We start from the raw sequence: 15,778 nt of genomic DNA on the forward strand, positions 1-15,778 counted from the left end.
CATCCCCTAGTATATAGATATGTTCAAGTTTATTATAAGACAAACAAAAGCACCCTGTTGACTCTAATTTGCTCTTTAATTACTCTCAACCTCTCTTTTTACTTCTCATGTAAACTTCTTAAAAGAGAAATCTACAGTACTATCTTCTCTTTCTCCCTTTCCATTTAGTCCTCAACTTACGCTTTTGGCTTTTTATTCTTGAGTCTAGGTTTGTGACTTTTTTTTTTGAGACGGAGTCTCGCTCTGTCGCCCAGGCTGGAGTGTAGTGGCGCAATCTCGGCTCACTGCAAGCTCCGCCTGCCGAGTTGACGCCATTCTCCTGCCTCAGCCTCCTGAGTAGCTGGGACTACAGGCGCCCGCCACCTCGCCCGGCTAATTTTTTTGTATTTTTAATAGAAACGGGATTTCACCATGTTAGGCAGGCTGGTTTCAAACTCCTGATCTCAGGTGATCTGCCCGCCTGGGCCTCCCAAAGTGCTGGAATTACAGGCGTGAGCTCCCGCGCCCGACCGACTTGTGACTTTTAAAACTAGATTTTATCTATCTACAATTCTAATATGACTATGTCATTTTTCAATCAACAATTTCAACGGAACAAAATCCAAGCTTGATACACTCTCCGCTGCTGCTGCTGCTTTCCATGCTTCCACTCATCTCCTTTTCTCAGCTTGGAATCTCCCTAGCCTCCTCTTCACCTGAACTTAAATTTCAGGTGCTGCCTATTATGAAGCTTCCTGGGTTGGGTAGACACCCTGCATCACTGTTCCCTTAGTAGTCGGTGCATGTCTTTTTTCTGCTTGTGAGTAGTCTACTGTTTCCTGTTCACCGTTGTTTTCCTACCTCCTGAGTATCTGTCACACAGCAAATGCTTCATACAGTTATTTTTGAATAAGTTAAGAATAAATGAAGGAGAAGGTATATCTTTAAGAGTAGCATTGGTATTCTGATAGGCCTACTTTCTACTTTAAATTTGTATTTTGGCGTTTTTCTTAATGATAAATGTGGGAATTTTCTTGCATGCTTATTGATTACGAGTTAATAAATTGAATGTGCTAACCCAGGGTGAAATGGATGAAAGCCAGTTTTGAAACAGAACAGATGATGAGTTTGTGTTGACCCTACTGAGACAGAGATGCTCTGTGAGATTGCAGCTGATCAGCTTGCCAACCTGCTGTTTTATGCCATCCCCTACAACAGGATCTTCCCGGGGTGGTATTGTTTTCTCCGGTAAATAGTATCATAAAAAATGTTCTGATTCATTATGACTATTTTTATAGGTGTTTACTTTGACAGCCACATACATGATCACAGAACAATAGGCAATTCATCAAAATAAATGAGATAAATATCATGTAATATGGAGAATAAAGTCAAGATAAACCTTTGAGAAGGCCGAAAGTCTAATTAACTGCATGTCTCATAGGTCTCTGCTGGTGGTTCTGAAGCCAAACCTCTGATCTTCACATTTGTCCCCACTGTCAGAAGACTACCAACCCATACTCAGTTGACTGACACCTCTAAATTCCTTGTTAAAATTCCAGAAGAATCAAGTGATAAGAGTCCAGAAACTGTAAATAGGGTAGGATTATTTTTATTCTTTTTTTATTTCAAACAATTATATTAAATTTTCAATAATGATGACTTGGAAATTTGTATATATTTCCTGTGCTTAAATTAAGGTGACTGTGACTCTAAGTTTGACTAAAAAATATATAATAATGCAACAGAAGCATAAATGTTATCAAATTGCATGTTCTCTCTAATGCGTTATCTTCAATTTTTTTCAGTTTGACATTCTATTGTTTGCTATTAACATGACAAATTCTGCCTACTGGCACCTTCTTTCAAATGTTTCTTAAGAAAATAAAAACAAAATTTAAAAATGTTTAAATTTATCTCAAAAGAAAATATAAGACAAAACAGTGAGATGTTATTATTTACTGGTAACAAATTGGAAACACTAAAAAATGTAATACCTGATGTTGGAAGAGTTGTGGAAATAGTGGCATGCTTACATTTTCCTGCTGGTTTTGTAAATTTATACAATTTTGGTGGAAATCCTTTATCTACTGTTATAAAACTGTTCATAACCTTTCAATAATCTAACTCTTTGAAAAGTATCCCAAGGAAATATTACAAAAGAAGAAAAATGTTATGTAGGAAAATAATTAGAGAAAAATTTAAAAAGCCTAATATCTAACAATCAGAAAAATTAAGAATACAATAATATATCACTTTGACAAAGTTATGCTGATGGTAATTAGATAATTCCATGGAAAATGTTAATGTTACAATATTAGGTGATATAATATTGTGTTCATATCTTGACGGTACCTATCTAAAATGAAACCAGGACTGGAAGTGAAACTAAACAAATTTAAAAAACTTGAAAATAACTTGTGTTAGAATAATAAAATTTTGAGTAAAAATGTTTTTCTCTTTAAAATGTGTTTTAACATTGCTTACTTATAAATAAAATGAGATGGGGCAACTTTGTGTTATTCTTGATACAATTAGAAAGGGACAAAATAATCAGATTCACCTTGTCTGCAAGGAAACATCTTATCTAGAAAGTAGTAATATTTCCATGATCCTGGCGTTTGCAATGCTGCCATCTTCTTTCAAAGACTAATGGGGCCATGAATACTATATATGGCACTTCTAGATAGTTTCTTTCCTACAGCACTCATTTACATAATATTAATGAGATCCTTTGTAATTAGGCCCTATGAGTGGTGTGAAACTGTAGCTACATAAACCAACCTTGGTTGCAAGTTTCCAGAGCTTCCTAAGATGATAATATTTATCTGCTGATTGCAATGATATATATACAACTGCATCTTTAAAAGATTAAAGATTTTTTCACCCTGTCTTTTAGACAGTTCAACATTAAAATAGTGTAATTCCTCATTCATTTATATTCTTAGCAACTGTTTACTGAACATATGTTGTTCTCTTGGTGATTGGATTCCAACTGAATAAAGACAATTCATATAGCTTAGTTGTTATTGGGAAGGCAGGCAATGAAAAAAATGAAAAGTGTGTAATAAAATTCCATATAGTGATAAATACAATGAAAAAAAATCAGAGTAAATAGGGAAAGATGGGCAGAGAAATTTTAATCAGAAGCAATTTGTGTTTTATCCTGACTATATCATCATTGTCAGCTGAATAAAGTGGGATGGGTGTATAAAATCAACTTTTTAGTTATATTTAATCAGTGATTCGACTTCTGTCTTCATACATACAACACATGCACACATAGGACACATTAAATTGACCACCAGAGTTGAGATTGTTAGTTTATTTTCATTTAGTGGCTTAACTTTCTATTTTGAAATAACTTTAGCCTTACACAAAAGCTGCAGAGAAAAGAATAATAGTAACCATAGTGTAATTACAAAAATAGGAAAATTGACATTGGGTCTTTTAAACACAATCTTAGTATACATGGCTGTCATAGTTTTAGAAAAAGAAGTTTAGTAGCTTGATAAAGCTATCTTGATCCTGGTCTTGTAAACATATGTATTCACAGAAAATTGGATGGGAAAAGACTGAGAATTAGAAATCCAAAATAAAACAGTGAAAAACACTTTGTCCTAAAAATATCTGTCTTCTTTTTTGGTGTTCTATTTATGAGTTCTCCCTAATTAACTTAGATTGTTTTGTCTCACTATGCATTTTGTTCCAATTTTATTTTTCCTTTCAGATTTTTAGAGAGATTTTGTATTATTTTAAAACCTTTCAATGGGGATTTCCTTCCTCCCTTGGCTTTTAAAGGATATACAGGTTGCTTCACCATTAACTAAACCCTTTCCCAATCCCCATTTTTTTCGCAAATGTCTTCATGGAAAACATTGCTTTCTCCCTCTCTCTCTTTAAAATGTTGTATCATGACTTACTTGAAAACAGTTAGGTTTGCTTGTTGATGTTGATTACTATCCCAAAATTTTTGGGCTTAGACCAGGAAAATCAGGTAGGCTTGTGGGCTAGTAAAAATAAACCACTAACTTCAACCCAATCTCTTTCTTATGTCAACCTAACTTAATATATTTTTGAAAATATAAGGTGGTTAAACTTCTCAGTGTATGTACCAAAAAAGAAGCATTTATTAAAGTAATGTCAATGCTTTTATATCTCTACATCTATTACAGTCTAAATCCAAAGACTACTTGACCTTGAATGCTGGGAGCCAACAAGAGAGAGACAAAGCGACATTGACTTGTCCTTCAGAGGTCAGTGGAACGATTTTACAAGAAAGGGAATTTGAAGCAAACAAACTTCAAGGAATGCAGCAAAGTGACCTCTTCAAAGCTGAATATGTCCTTATTGTGGACTCTGAAGGGGAAGATGAGGCTACAAGCAGAAAAGTTGAACAAGGCCCCCCAGGGGGAATTGGTACCGCAGCCGTCCGGCCCAAGTCTCTAGCAATCTCTTCCAGTCTGGTCTCTGATGTAGTGCGTCCCAAAACACAGGGGACTGATCTCAAGGCCTCATCACATTCTGAAATGCTTCATGGGATCGCCCCTCAGCAAAAGCACGGGCAGGTAGGTTTTGTCTTCCTGCTGTCCATAAGGAAAAAAATAAGTGTTTATGCACCCTTTGTCTTGGGCGGTCTGCAAAGGCCATCCTGTTTAAGGCAGACAAAACTTTCAAAGAAAGATATATTTAAAAAATCATTATCTCAGGTAATAAATCATCATAGTATAAACATAGATAATAAATCTATAAGATAAAAAGGATTAAGCAATTATGCTGTGAATTGGCTGAAGAGAAAATGTAAAACATTTAGCTGGAGTAAATTTGGGAGAATACTACCTCTTTCTTTTAAATAATTCTTGGAGAAGGTTGATACGAGGAGTTTCTTTAGTCAAGAGAGTGTGCTTGGTGAGCTGGGTCCATCAAGAAGCATATTTCAGACATAAGAAAGATCTAGTGAAAAGATAACAATTGGACAGTAGAGGTAGATTCATTGATTTTAAATTGGTGAAAGACTAATAAAAGGATAAACTAGGAAATAAGAGTAAGAAAAATAATTTTCCCCTGTGTATCCTAAGGAAAACATCTTTTGTGGTCCTGGAAGCCCCCAGGGTGGGGCTGACCTCAGTGAGAGGGGGAAAATATACCACCCCAAAACTTAGTGGCAAGATTGAATGGTTCTTTTAAGGTAGACAGAGTCTGGTACAATAGGTGAAGACCCACATCTGTGATGGCAGGAAAGAAAGGATGTGGACAAGGAGGCATTTTGAAGATAAAAAATAGAATAATTTGCCATTGACTGGCTATTTGCCATAATGAAAATGTAAGGTGACTTACGAGGTGTAGTTAGAATGTTAGGAATGCAGATGCTGGCTTTGAGAGTAGGTAGTGAATGCAGAGCTCTAACTTCTTGACAATGACCATGAATTGGTACCCAGATATCCTCTTTAGGATCTAATAGATCAGGCATTTGCAGTCAACCCAAAGTAGTTTAAAGGACATTTTTACTGGCATGTTGGTCTTTTTGCATTACTAGGACAGGACCAACGCAAAATGGTAGAATAGGCATTGGAGTTTTGGTGCCACACCATCTTTATTTCTGTAGGCTTCACTGAGTTTCTGATGCTGCATTTTTATTATTTTCAAGCATCTAGTTTCTTATATTGTCTTCTGGTAATAAAAGACACACACTGGAGTACTCACATTTTTACTGGACTAAAACATTTATTTCTTCTTGAAGTTTTTTCTCAGCTAGGTATTGGAACAAAATGTAATCATATAATTAAAGGTATTCTCAATATGCTGTGATAGGTTTAAATATTTCTTGCTTGCCTCAGAAAAGCTAATGAAGTAGTTGGAGATGTAGAAATGTGGAAATTTCCATTGTTAGGGGAGGATAGCTTTAGGTGACTTCTTTGAAAAGAAAATGTATTAATAAAAAAATTAACAAAGCAATTGTTGGGTCTTTGATTTGCTGTTTTCTCCAACTGATAGTTTTTTCCTCTGAATTGGCCACTTATTTTTATTTTTGTGTGTCCAAATATATAGAAGTGAATCTAGAGACTGAATATGTCCTTCAAAATTTTTTCCTTAAAAGGTTATTTAGGAGCAGGTTATAGTTCATGTTATTAGAGCTCCAAATAAAAAAGCAGAGCTCAACCTCATATTAATTGTGGCTGAAGATTATGATTACCAGTAATGGAATACTATATCCTAAAGTGTTTGACCAATGACCAATTATTTGAACAATTACCATTGTTCTTGTTTCCATTTCCTATAATAATCCGTTTGAGTAAACAGTAGGTCATCATGAAATAAAAATAAGATGACTATTGCCACAAGTGTAAACTAAGGAGAAATGACCAGAGCCCCAAAGAGAGCAGTCTGGAAGTTTAATATAGTGAACTGTAATGTACAAAATCTAAAAAAAAGATTACACGATTGGGCTGCTTGATGCCAACAATATCAAGTTTTCAATCAGAAATACAGTCAAGTAAGTAAATTTCTAGTCTGCCTGGTGAAAATGAATCCATATATAGAACTGTCTATAAGTTAGATCTATTGTTTAGTCATTGAGAAGCTATTCCTAAGAAACGTCTTCACTTCTTAGTCTGACCTTTAACCTTTCTACAACCTAGCCTAGGTGTCTTTTTCTATCTACATCTTTTAGCTCTCTTCTTCAGCTCTCCTGAACAATCACCAAAGTACATACTTCATGCCTTCCCATCTCTGAGCCCTTGATTCCTCTGGTCAAACGTTTCCTTCTTTCCCTAGCTCTTCTCCATTTTGACCCAGGCTACTTGATAATTTAAGCTCAGTTCCAGTAGCATCCCTTCTTAAAGATGTTCCCTTTGGAAAGGAGTTAGTTCTTGTTCATCTTTGTGATTTTCTTTATTATGTTGTAGCTTTTAGTGGGGGAAAACTCTCCATTATAATTTCTTTTCATTCTGTTGTAATAATTTACTTCTATCTTTTTTCCTCACTGACTGAAAACTACTTGAAGTCAAGTTCTGGTCTCTTGTTAACTTCTGTATCTCTAGCACTTAATGCAGTGCCTTACACATAAAGGGAGTTCAATAAGGTGAGTGAAAAAACATGAAATATTCAAAAGATCACATATCTTTTCACCTGTGAAGTCCTTGCTCAGATATCAACACCTTCATGAAGCTGTTTTGGTTCTCTCGGTGAAAGCAAACTCTCTCCCAACGTAATTCTGATAGTTTTTTTTTTTTTTGTACCTATTTTACAATTATCATAGGCTGTACTATAGCTATTTAGATACATGTCTTATACCCTCTAACAGCTTGTAGAGTTTTTACAGGTAAAGCCCATGTTAAATTCAGTTTTATTCAACATTTTGTCCCCTACAGTGGTTAGCATATTATCTTGGACATAGTCAATATAAATATTGGGTTGAATGATAAACTCCCCAAGTGCTTCCTTTGAAGTGGCATGTTTAAGTAAAAGTATCTTTTGTTAAAAAAATCACTCAATAATTTTAAAGCATGTCAAAAGTAAACACGTTATATAAAATAAGCTGTTGAATCAAAATCCTCTTAAATAAAATTCAGATAAAAAGGGACTTTAATGTTCATGTAAAAGTCTAAGAATTTTCTAGGGGTAATATTAGAGTTAAAGGAGAGGTGAATACACATAAAACACAGTGATTCATCTGAAAGATGTATCATAAAGTTTAGAGCTAAGATAGTGAGTGTCGGAATAAACAGAGAGCCTTATGAGGTAGAATTAGCTGAACTTGTTCATTGACAATATATGGGAAAAATTAAGCATGAATGAAGTTTATTACCTAGGAAATTGGATGAATGTTGGCATCATTAGTTGAAGAATGCATAACAGGTCTTGGGAGGGGATGGGAAGAGATTAGACATCTGATGTGGAGTCTGAGATGCCTTGGTGGCACTGTGTGATGATATCTAGAAAGAAGGTGAAAGTATGAATCCTAGACACAGGAGAGAGAAGGAAGACTGGAGATATTTGCCACATAAGTTAAAGTGATGGGAATTTACTCAGGGAAAGAAGGTAAAAGTAAGAAGACAAGATTCAAGCCAGGAGACAGGAAAGTATAAAAGCAGCCATGAAAAAAGGGAGCCAATGAGAAACCTAGGTGTCTTTTTCTATCTAAGAGGTGAACCAAAGAAGTCTGAGAGAGTGGTTTTATGCAGTGGGAGCTAATGGGACTTTCCAAAAAGAGGAGTCTATAATGGAATATAAAACAAGGTAAAATAAAGTAGGACCCCTGAGTTCATTAAATCTTGAAATTAGGAGGTCATTTGGTGACCTTGGTGGGAACAGTGTGAATGAGATTATGGGGACAGAAATCGGGTTGAGAAATGGATGGGAGGTAAGGAAAGAGAGGTCATGCATTGGAGTGGTGATGTGGGAAAACCAAAATGAGATGGGCAATTTACTGGCTATGTTCCTCTGGGTGAGTCACTTGAAATCATAAACCTCAGTTTTCTCATTTGTAAAATGAGTTGATAATATATCAACCTGACTTGTGAAGATTAAATGAGATAATCCATGCAAAGTGCCTAGAATAGTTCCTGGCCAGTGGTAGGCTCTCAATAAATGGGTTACTGTATCTAAGAAGTTTGAGATGGCAGCATGTTTTTTTGGGGCACAAAGTAACGAACATGGAGAAGGAGAGTTTCACACCTTTTTCAAATGTAGCTCAGAAGTAAGAACTGGGGAGAGGAGCATGGAACATAAAAATAAGACTAAAAGAACTGACTGGGGCTAAATAATGGAGGTCCTGACATGAAATTCTGAGGAATTTGGACATTAGCACATGTGTTTATTAAATAATTAGATTTCATGGATTCATAGAAAACGGATTACAGTAAGTTATTTGGATGGGGCATTAGACATAGAAACCCTCCATATACCCCCAGGTCTCAACTTTATAATGAAATACCCTATTCATACCAGTATACTGTACTATAATAGCCTTCATGTGTCTCTCTTACCCCACTAGATTCCTGAACCCCTTGAACTTGACAAAAAATATTTTTCTCACTTCTGCTTCCCATCACCTAATACAATGACTGGAATACTGTGGGTGCTTAAAAAGTGTCTGATGAATGAATGAATAAATGAATAAATGATCCTCCTTTTCACATGATCTTGTGTTTATTAAATAGAGAATAGATATTACATAAACCCTCTTAGTGAGCATTCAAAGCTGAAAGAAAATGATAATAGAGTATGGAAGAGCACCTAGGACTCCTGCCTTAGAGTTAGCGCTGTTCCTCTTACTGAAGCAAATAATCTATAGCTTCTGACCCCAGAGATTTAGGGGTTGAAAACCTTGAAAGAAGCTGGGAGGTTAAACGTTCATGTTGGATTCAGCCAACTGCTGGAGGACTAGCTTGGAATGCCAAAGTACTTGCTGAAACATGGCACGTTTATATTAAGAAGCTGGGAGGTAAAGTGTTCAAGGCCATCAGCTGGATGGCTCTTTGCATGCAGAACAGAGCCACCCGGGGCCTGACCTTGCATGAATAGGTGAGAGGTGACTGAGTAGTAATTCAGATTCTACATGGGCCTTCTTGGTTATATAATTGTTTTGAGCAGTTGGGTAGGATTAAAAATTTAGAGACCCTACATTCTTTTAGGCATTGGACAAATCCCTGACCAAGTGATTTTATTTTTTTTAACAACTTTTCTCCAGTGATCTTCCCACTGCTACCTCTCCATTTCTTTTCTTGCTTAGGGTGAGTATATGATTCCCTCCTTTTATCTTGTTACCTTTCATGGTGAATGAAACTAGATGCACTTAGGAGAATTTTTATGAATCAGTGAGAAGCTCCAGGCTCTGCTCTGATGCTGGCAGAATCCCTATAGTCCCTGAATGGTGGCTTGTTATTTCCTCTGGGTGGATTAATTTGTACCGTTAACTAGGTACAAAGGAAGAACATATCTGGAAAATCAAGTCGCTTTGACAATTCCAGCAGAAAGATGATGTAGGCTTTTAAGAAGAGAGTCTTCTGACTTGTTGATGTCAAAACTTAAGACTTGTTGATGTCAGAACTTGGCTGGGGAGGTAATGACTGAATCAGAGGTCAGAGGCAGAGTTCTTCCTACACCTGCCCATCCTCACTGCCCAGAGTCTAGAGCAGAGTAAAAGGGGGCAATTGCTGAGGGAGGGCATCAGACCCTCTTCAAGGAGAAACTATGTTTCTGCTTCTGCATCCTTCTGTTCCTTGATCTACTAGACATTTTAGTTATCTTTTATTCCTGTATGAGGTAGTAGGCTAGGCACTAGACACTAGAGATACATAGACATATGATCTGCCTTTAAGGAATTTAAAAAGTGTATGTGCCTGGAAATAATGACAACAAAAGGTTACATGCTCAGAAAACAGTGGGAAGCCTACGGGGAGGATGCCAAAGTCAGCCTGGACCATCAGAAAGGGTTCACAGAGGCAGTGTTGCTGAAACTTGAAGGATGAATACATTTTTGGCATTCCAGAAAGGTAATAGAGAACGAAGTACCAGCACATAAGAACAGGGTGGAAGATGAGAAGGAATATGAAAAGGACTCATCAAAAGACAGGAAATATACTAGGAAAGAATGATGAAAAAGAGGCCGTAAATAAAAGTTCTGAAAAGGAGGGAGAGATTAGAAGAATCACACTTTGAAAAGAAATCAGGAAAGGTAAGCGATTCAAGTGCCTGTTGGGTTTAGGAAAAATAAACCATTGTAGATGGTAGTGATAACAGTTTTCCATGTAAGGGTGGAGGAGGAATCTGTTAAGAAGTTAGTAGGAAGTGTATTAGTTTTCTGTTGTATAACAGCTTACCACAAATGTGGTGACTTCACAAATTTGCCTATTTCTCCTGGTTTCTGTAGCTCGGATGTCTGGATATGGCTGAGCCATGTTCTTTGCTCAGGGTCTCTCACCAGGTTGAAATCAAGGTGTCAGTCAGGTTGGCAGAATTTATTTCCTTGAGGCTGTGGAATTCATGGCAGCTTGCCTCTTAAAGCCAGCAACAGAGAAAAAGTATCTCTGCTGCTTTGAGTCTCTAATTCCAAAGACCTTTTTTTATTTTTATTTTTATTTTTAAAGAGCTCACTTGATTGGGTCACACCCATGCAGGATAAACCTCTCTTTTAATTAACAAGTCACCTGATTAGGGACCTTTGTTACATTTGAAAAATTCCTTCACCTCTGTCATATTCTATCAGTTAGAAGCAAGTAACCATTTCCACCCACACTTAAAAGGAAGGAATTCTACAAGGCTGGGACTCTGGGTAGTCATTTTGGGTGTGTTGACTACAAGAAATAAGAAACTCAAGGCAGTGATTATATTGTACAGACTTGACTGAGAAGAAAACAACATAGGCCTGTAATTATGGGAAATATAAGATCTAGAAAGAGCTTCGGATATGTATGTATATATTTGTTTTTGTCAGTTAGCTTTCATTGCTTAACAAACCATGCCAACATTTAGCATTTTAAAACACAATATTTTATTTAGATCAAAAATTTCTTGGTCAATCATTTGGGCTGTTTTCAGCTAGGTGGTTCTGCAGATATGGGCTAGATTCAGTTAATCTTTGCTGTGACCTACCCATGTCAGTGATTGGCTGTGGGGTTAGCTGGTGGCTGGTTAGCTGTCTGGTGGCTGAGTAGTTGTCTGTTGAGATGTGGTCTTATATCTTCCAGTAAACTAGCCTGAGCTCATTCATATTATGGCAATGTTCTGCACTCAACAAACCAGTAAGCCTCAATGCACAAGTGTTTTTCAAGATACTGCTTCTTGTATTACATTTGATAATATTGTATGGGCCAAAACAAGTCATTTGGCTATCCAGATTAAAAGGTGTAATGAAAGACTTTGTGTTTATGATGGAATGAATGGAAAAGAACAGAGAATTGTGGGTACTTTTACTATTCACCACAATGATATTTATTATCATGGTTTTTAAAAGATTGAGAGAATTTCTGTTTTATATCTATGTTAGGATCAGGGAGCTAGGAAAAAATTAAAAAGGATAAGTACATAGGATATGAGGAATAACTGATGAAATAATATTTCTAAGGGGGCAAGAGCTGCTGTGATTCAGAGTACACAAGGAGAATTCACCTTTTAAAAAGCGAAAGGTTTTTCATTCATCTTTCCTTAGAATGAGGGAAAGGGAATGAAGGTGATACGACCAAAATTCGCTTTCCTGGTAATCTCAGTTTTCCTTGGAGTAAAGAAATCTAGGCCACCTGCTGAGCATAATGGGAGAAACAGTAGGTTAAGGGTTTGTGGAGAACGTTGTTTTTGGAAAACTGTTCATCAGAACAGTAGAGGAAGCCAAGGTCCAAACAATAACAACAAAAAAGAAAACACAAATCAACTAACCAAAAAATGGAGAAGTGCAGGGCCGGGATGAGACTACAGACATTGAACCCGTGCTTTAACCAATCTACAGTGACTCACCCAGCCCATATGTGAATTGAGAAAGCCTCCCCTTCTGCAGGGAAATTCAGTACAGGGGAAACCAGACCCACTCGGCTGGGGCTGCTGCCCTTGTACGGATGCAGTTTGAAAAACAGGTGCCGTGGTCCTGCCAATTAACAACTGGTATCAATTTTCTTTTTCTTATAGCAACTTCTAGTAGACTAGGTCTAGAAACATAATGGCAGTTGCTGGGATTGGTCTAAGAATAAAGGTTTGCCAAGCTGATTGGCAAGAGAGGATTGGCAAGAAACCACAATAGCTAGAATGCTGGCAATGCTGGCAAGAAGGTTGAGATTGAACAAAGTATTACTGAAACTCAAAAAATAGGGGATGAGGGGCATGAGACTGGATAGCAAGAGAGGGGCTTTGTCATGAAGGAAATATCTTTAGTTCATGGTAGACACAAAGAAAACAATGATGAGGTATTGAGCATAGGTGATCAGATTTTAAAAGTTCAATCTGGTGATGGGTTAAATAGGGTGAACTAGAAGTAAGAACACCAGAAAAGATTATTTAATGTGTTCAGGTAAGAAAGGCTGAGAATGTGCCCTGTAGCATTACAAGCATTCATCAGAGAGAAGAGGACAAATCAATAATAGGTAAGTTTAGGAGGCCAAGCTGCCATAATATGACGATTGGTATGTGACGACAAGGGAGAATCTGGGGTTTCTGCCTCATGTAGCTGTACAGATTCAGGAGGAAGAGCACAGCTATATGTGCTCCACATCTGGTGCTGTCAGAATCGCAGAAAGTATTCAGGATACTAGGTAGCAGATCAGTCACTTCAGTTTTTATTCAAATGCTTTGAAATATCATAGAAACATCAGGGAAAACTGAATATACACAGGAGCAGTTTATTTTAGATTTACAGGCAGTAAAAATACAAGGCAGTTCTACAATAGATATTGGTTGTTAAAATAATTGATGGTCTCTATTATATAGGATCTGAGGGTGAATTTATGATTAAGATCATCTACTTACCTAATGATAGGAGCACATTGCATCTTCTGTTAGTGAGATTGTTGTGAATGTTTTCCAGAGTTCCAGATAGCCTTTCTAGGAGAAGAGAGTTTTGAAAATGACTTTTGAGAGAGTGTATGTCAAGGGGGGCTCAAGGAACCAGCATAATTCTGGGGATTGGAAAACATGGTCCTTGGTAGGTCTAGAGAGGTGTTTAAAGCAAAGAAATCAATAAAGATGAGGTAAGAAATAAATGGTAAAGAAGACCTAGAACAGCCTTGAGGGAGAAAGAGTTAGAGTATCAGTAACAAACCTTGAGAACAACATAGAGGGTTATGAATGGTAGAGGAAGAAGAGATGGAAATAATTTGTATTAAATAGATGCCAATAGGGAAATTTGGGATCACTAATAAAGGGATTTACAGGAAGAGGTAAAATGAAGGACTAATTCTGAGCTACTGACTGAGAATTTGACAGGTGCCCATTTTTTCTTTCTGCGTACATATTTTCATGCCTTTACTTCCTCTTTTTAAAAATTTATTAATTAGGGAAACTCAAAAAAATCAATCTTTTTATTAAAAAATGAATCCTTCACTCCTGAGAGTTTTAGAAAATATGGTGTCACATTTTTACATTAGTACAAATTAGGATAATATCGTGGTATATTTGCAAGTTAGAAATGAGTATGTTGCATATACTTATTAATACATTAAGTAAGAAAATATAATAAAAATTATGTGCAGATTAATATAAACATAGTAAACATCTTTAGACTTTTCAGAGCCTTTCTCTTAGAAGTTCCTCAAAAATCAATGTTTTAAATATGTTAGAAAGTATAATAAAATTCTGAAATACTTACATTGGGTAAAATATTAATTAATGTAGTAGAATGTTTGGTCATTAGAAGCCATAGTTTTGAGGAAGTTGGAGAGGTTAATCTTTTCCTCTGAATGAGACCCTAACGATTACAGCTCTATGGTCTTAGCATAGTGATAATTTGGTGAATAATCAGGATAAATAATTGAGTTTGTCATATACATTAAAGTTATTTGGAAACAGCAGAACTGAAAAGGTAATGAGAGTTTTGTGACTGCCATTATTAATTTACAGAATTCTTTACCAAACAGCTATTCTAGGCATAGTACAACATGCAAAGACACACTACACAGTCTAGAAATGGTTCTATATTCTTTTCAATAGGAGAGATCAATCATAGGAAGCAATTAGAGAAGACTTTTCATTTGTGGTTAAAAAAAAATCTGAACATACTATTTACCCTAAGAGAACAATTTCTTAAACATTAATTACATATTTAACTACAAATGATTGCATAACTCCAGATAAGACATTGTCATGCTTGTAGTGACAGAAACATTCAGCTGCCCAGCTAGCAGTGTTTGGATTTAAATATATCTCTAACCACATGAATCAGTTACATAAACATTGGCTAAGCAGAGTTGTTTCTAAGTAAAACTTACAAGAGTGAATTGCTAAGCTTTCTTCCTCCATTTGATTCAATTCTGCTTGACTTTCAATTCTATCTGATTTTCTCATATTCTGGCTTATGCTAAAATACTCAGGTATTATTTATGTAGCAAGAAATGTTTGTATTCTTCCATGTTGCAAAGATACATATAAATGTATGTATAAAAGAAAGGACTATTTTGGGTATGTTTACTTAGAAACTTGGAAGTTTGGGATGAGTTGTTTAAATTTGCCAGTTTTAAATTTTTTAGAGATTAAAATAATATGACATGAAAACCTCTGCATTAGGTCTGATGGAAATCTGAAAATGTTATAAGCAAAATCAATAAATATCTTTTACTTTATTTGTAAAGATTTTGCTAAGTTTGATTGTTATATTTATGTACATTTTCCTGCTATGTGCTTAATGCAACATCTATATGTAAATCTTAATATTTATTGATATTTTAAATGATTGATATTCCCTAAATTCTTTATTAGACATGCATGTTTATATTTCTTTTATATATTGACATAATCAAATCAATGACTTTTAAGGGAAACCTCTGTTTAAAAGGTGTTCAAAGTATTTATAGCTTCAGTACTTATCTTAAAGTACTAGATGATTTTTAAAATGGCACAAGGCTACCTATATCCAGTTGTTTCACAGGCTCTCCCTAGCTTCTCTTGTAAAATGATGAATTGTTCTTTATTTCCTCTTTATTTGGTTTCTTTATTTCCTCTTTATTTGGATTGGTGGGTTTCCTTGTTTCAAGTGGATTATATTTGTAAAGTGTTCTGGCTTCTTTTGATACAAGAGAGCCTATTTCTTCCAGCATAACCCAAATCATTTGTTAAATATTCATTGTGTGTTCATGGTAAACATTCATTCTGGCAAATA

The 15,778-nt window shown here is 35.9% G+C and overlaps 1 protein-coding gene across 12 annotated transcripts in view; it reads left to right on the plus strand.

Annotated features, from left to right (window-relative positions):
• MLIP (muscular LMNA interacting protein) overlaps nt 1-15,778 on the plus strand; it is a 256,877-nt gene that overhangs the window by 107,160 nt on the left and 133,939 nt on the right. For 10 of the 12 annotated variants that reach the window (XM_021937382.2, XM_021937392.2, XM_021937391.1 and 7 more), the window contains 2 exons: nt 1,424-1,579; nt 4,155-4,547. In XM_021937382.2, the coding sequence (XP_021793074.1) occupies nt 1,424-1,579; nt 4,155-4,547 (549 nt within the window). The remainder of the gene's footprint in view (nt 1-1,423; nt 1,580-4,154; nt 4,548-15,778) is intronic. The other 2 variants (XM_021937387.2, XM_021937386.2) reach the window with 1 other exon arrangement.

This window comes from Papio anubis, chromosome 6 (assembly GCF_008728515.1).
Source record: "Papio anubis isolate 15944 chromosome 6, Panubis1.0, whole genome shotgun sequence".
NCBI lineage: Eukaryota > Metazoa > Chordata > Mammalia > Primates > Cercopithecidae > Papio > Papio anubis.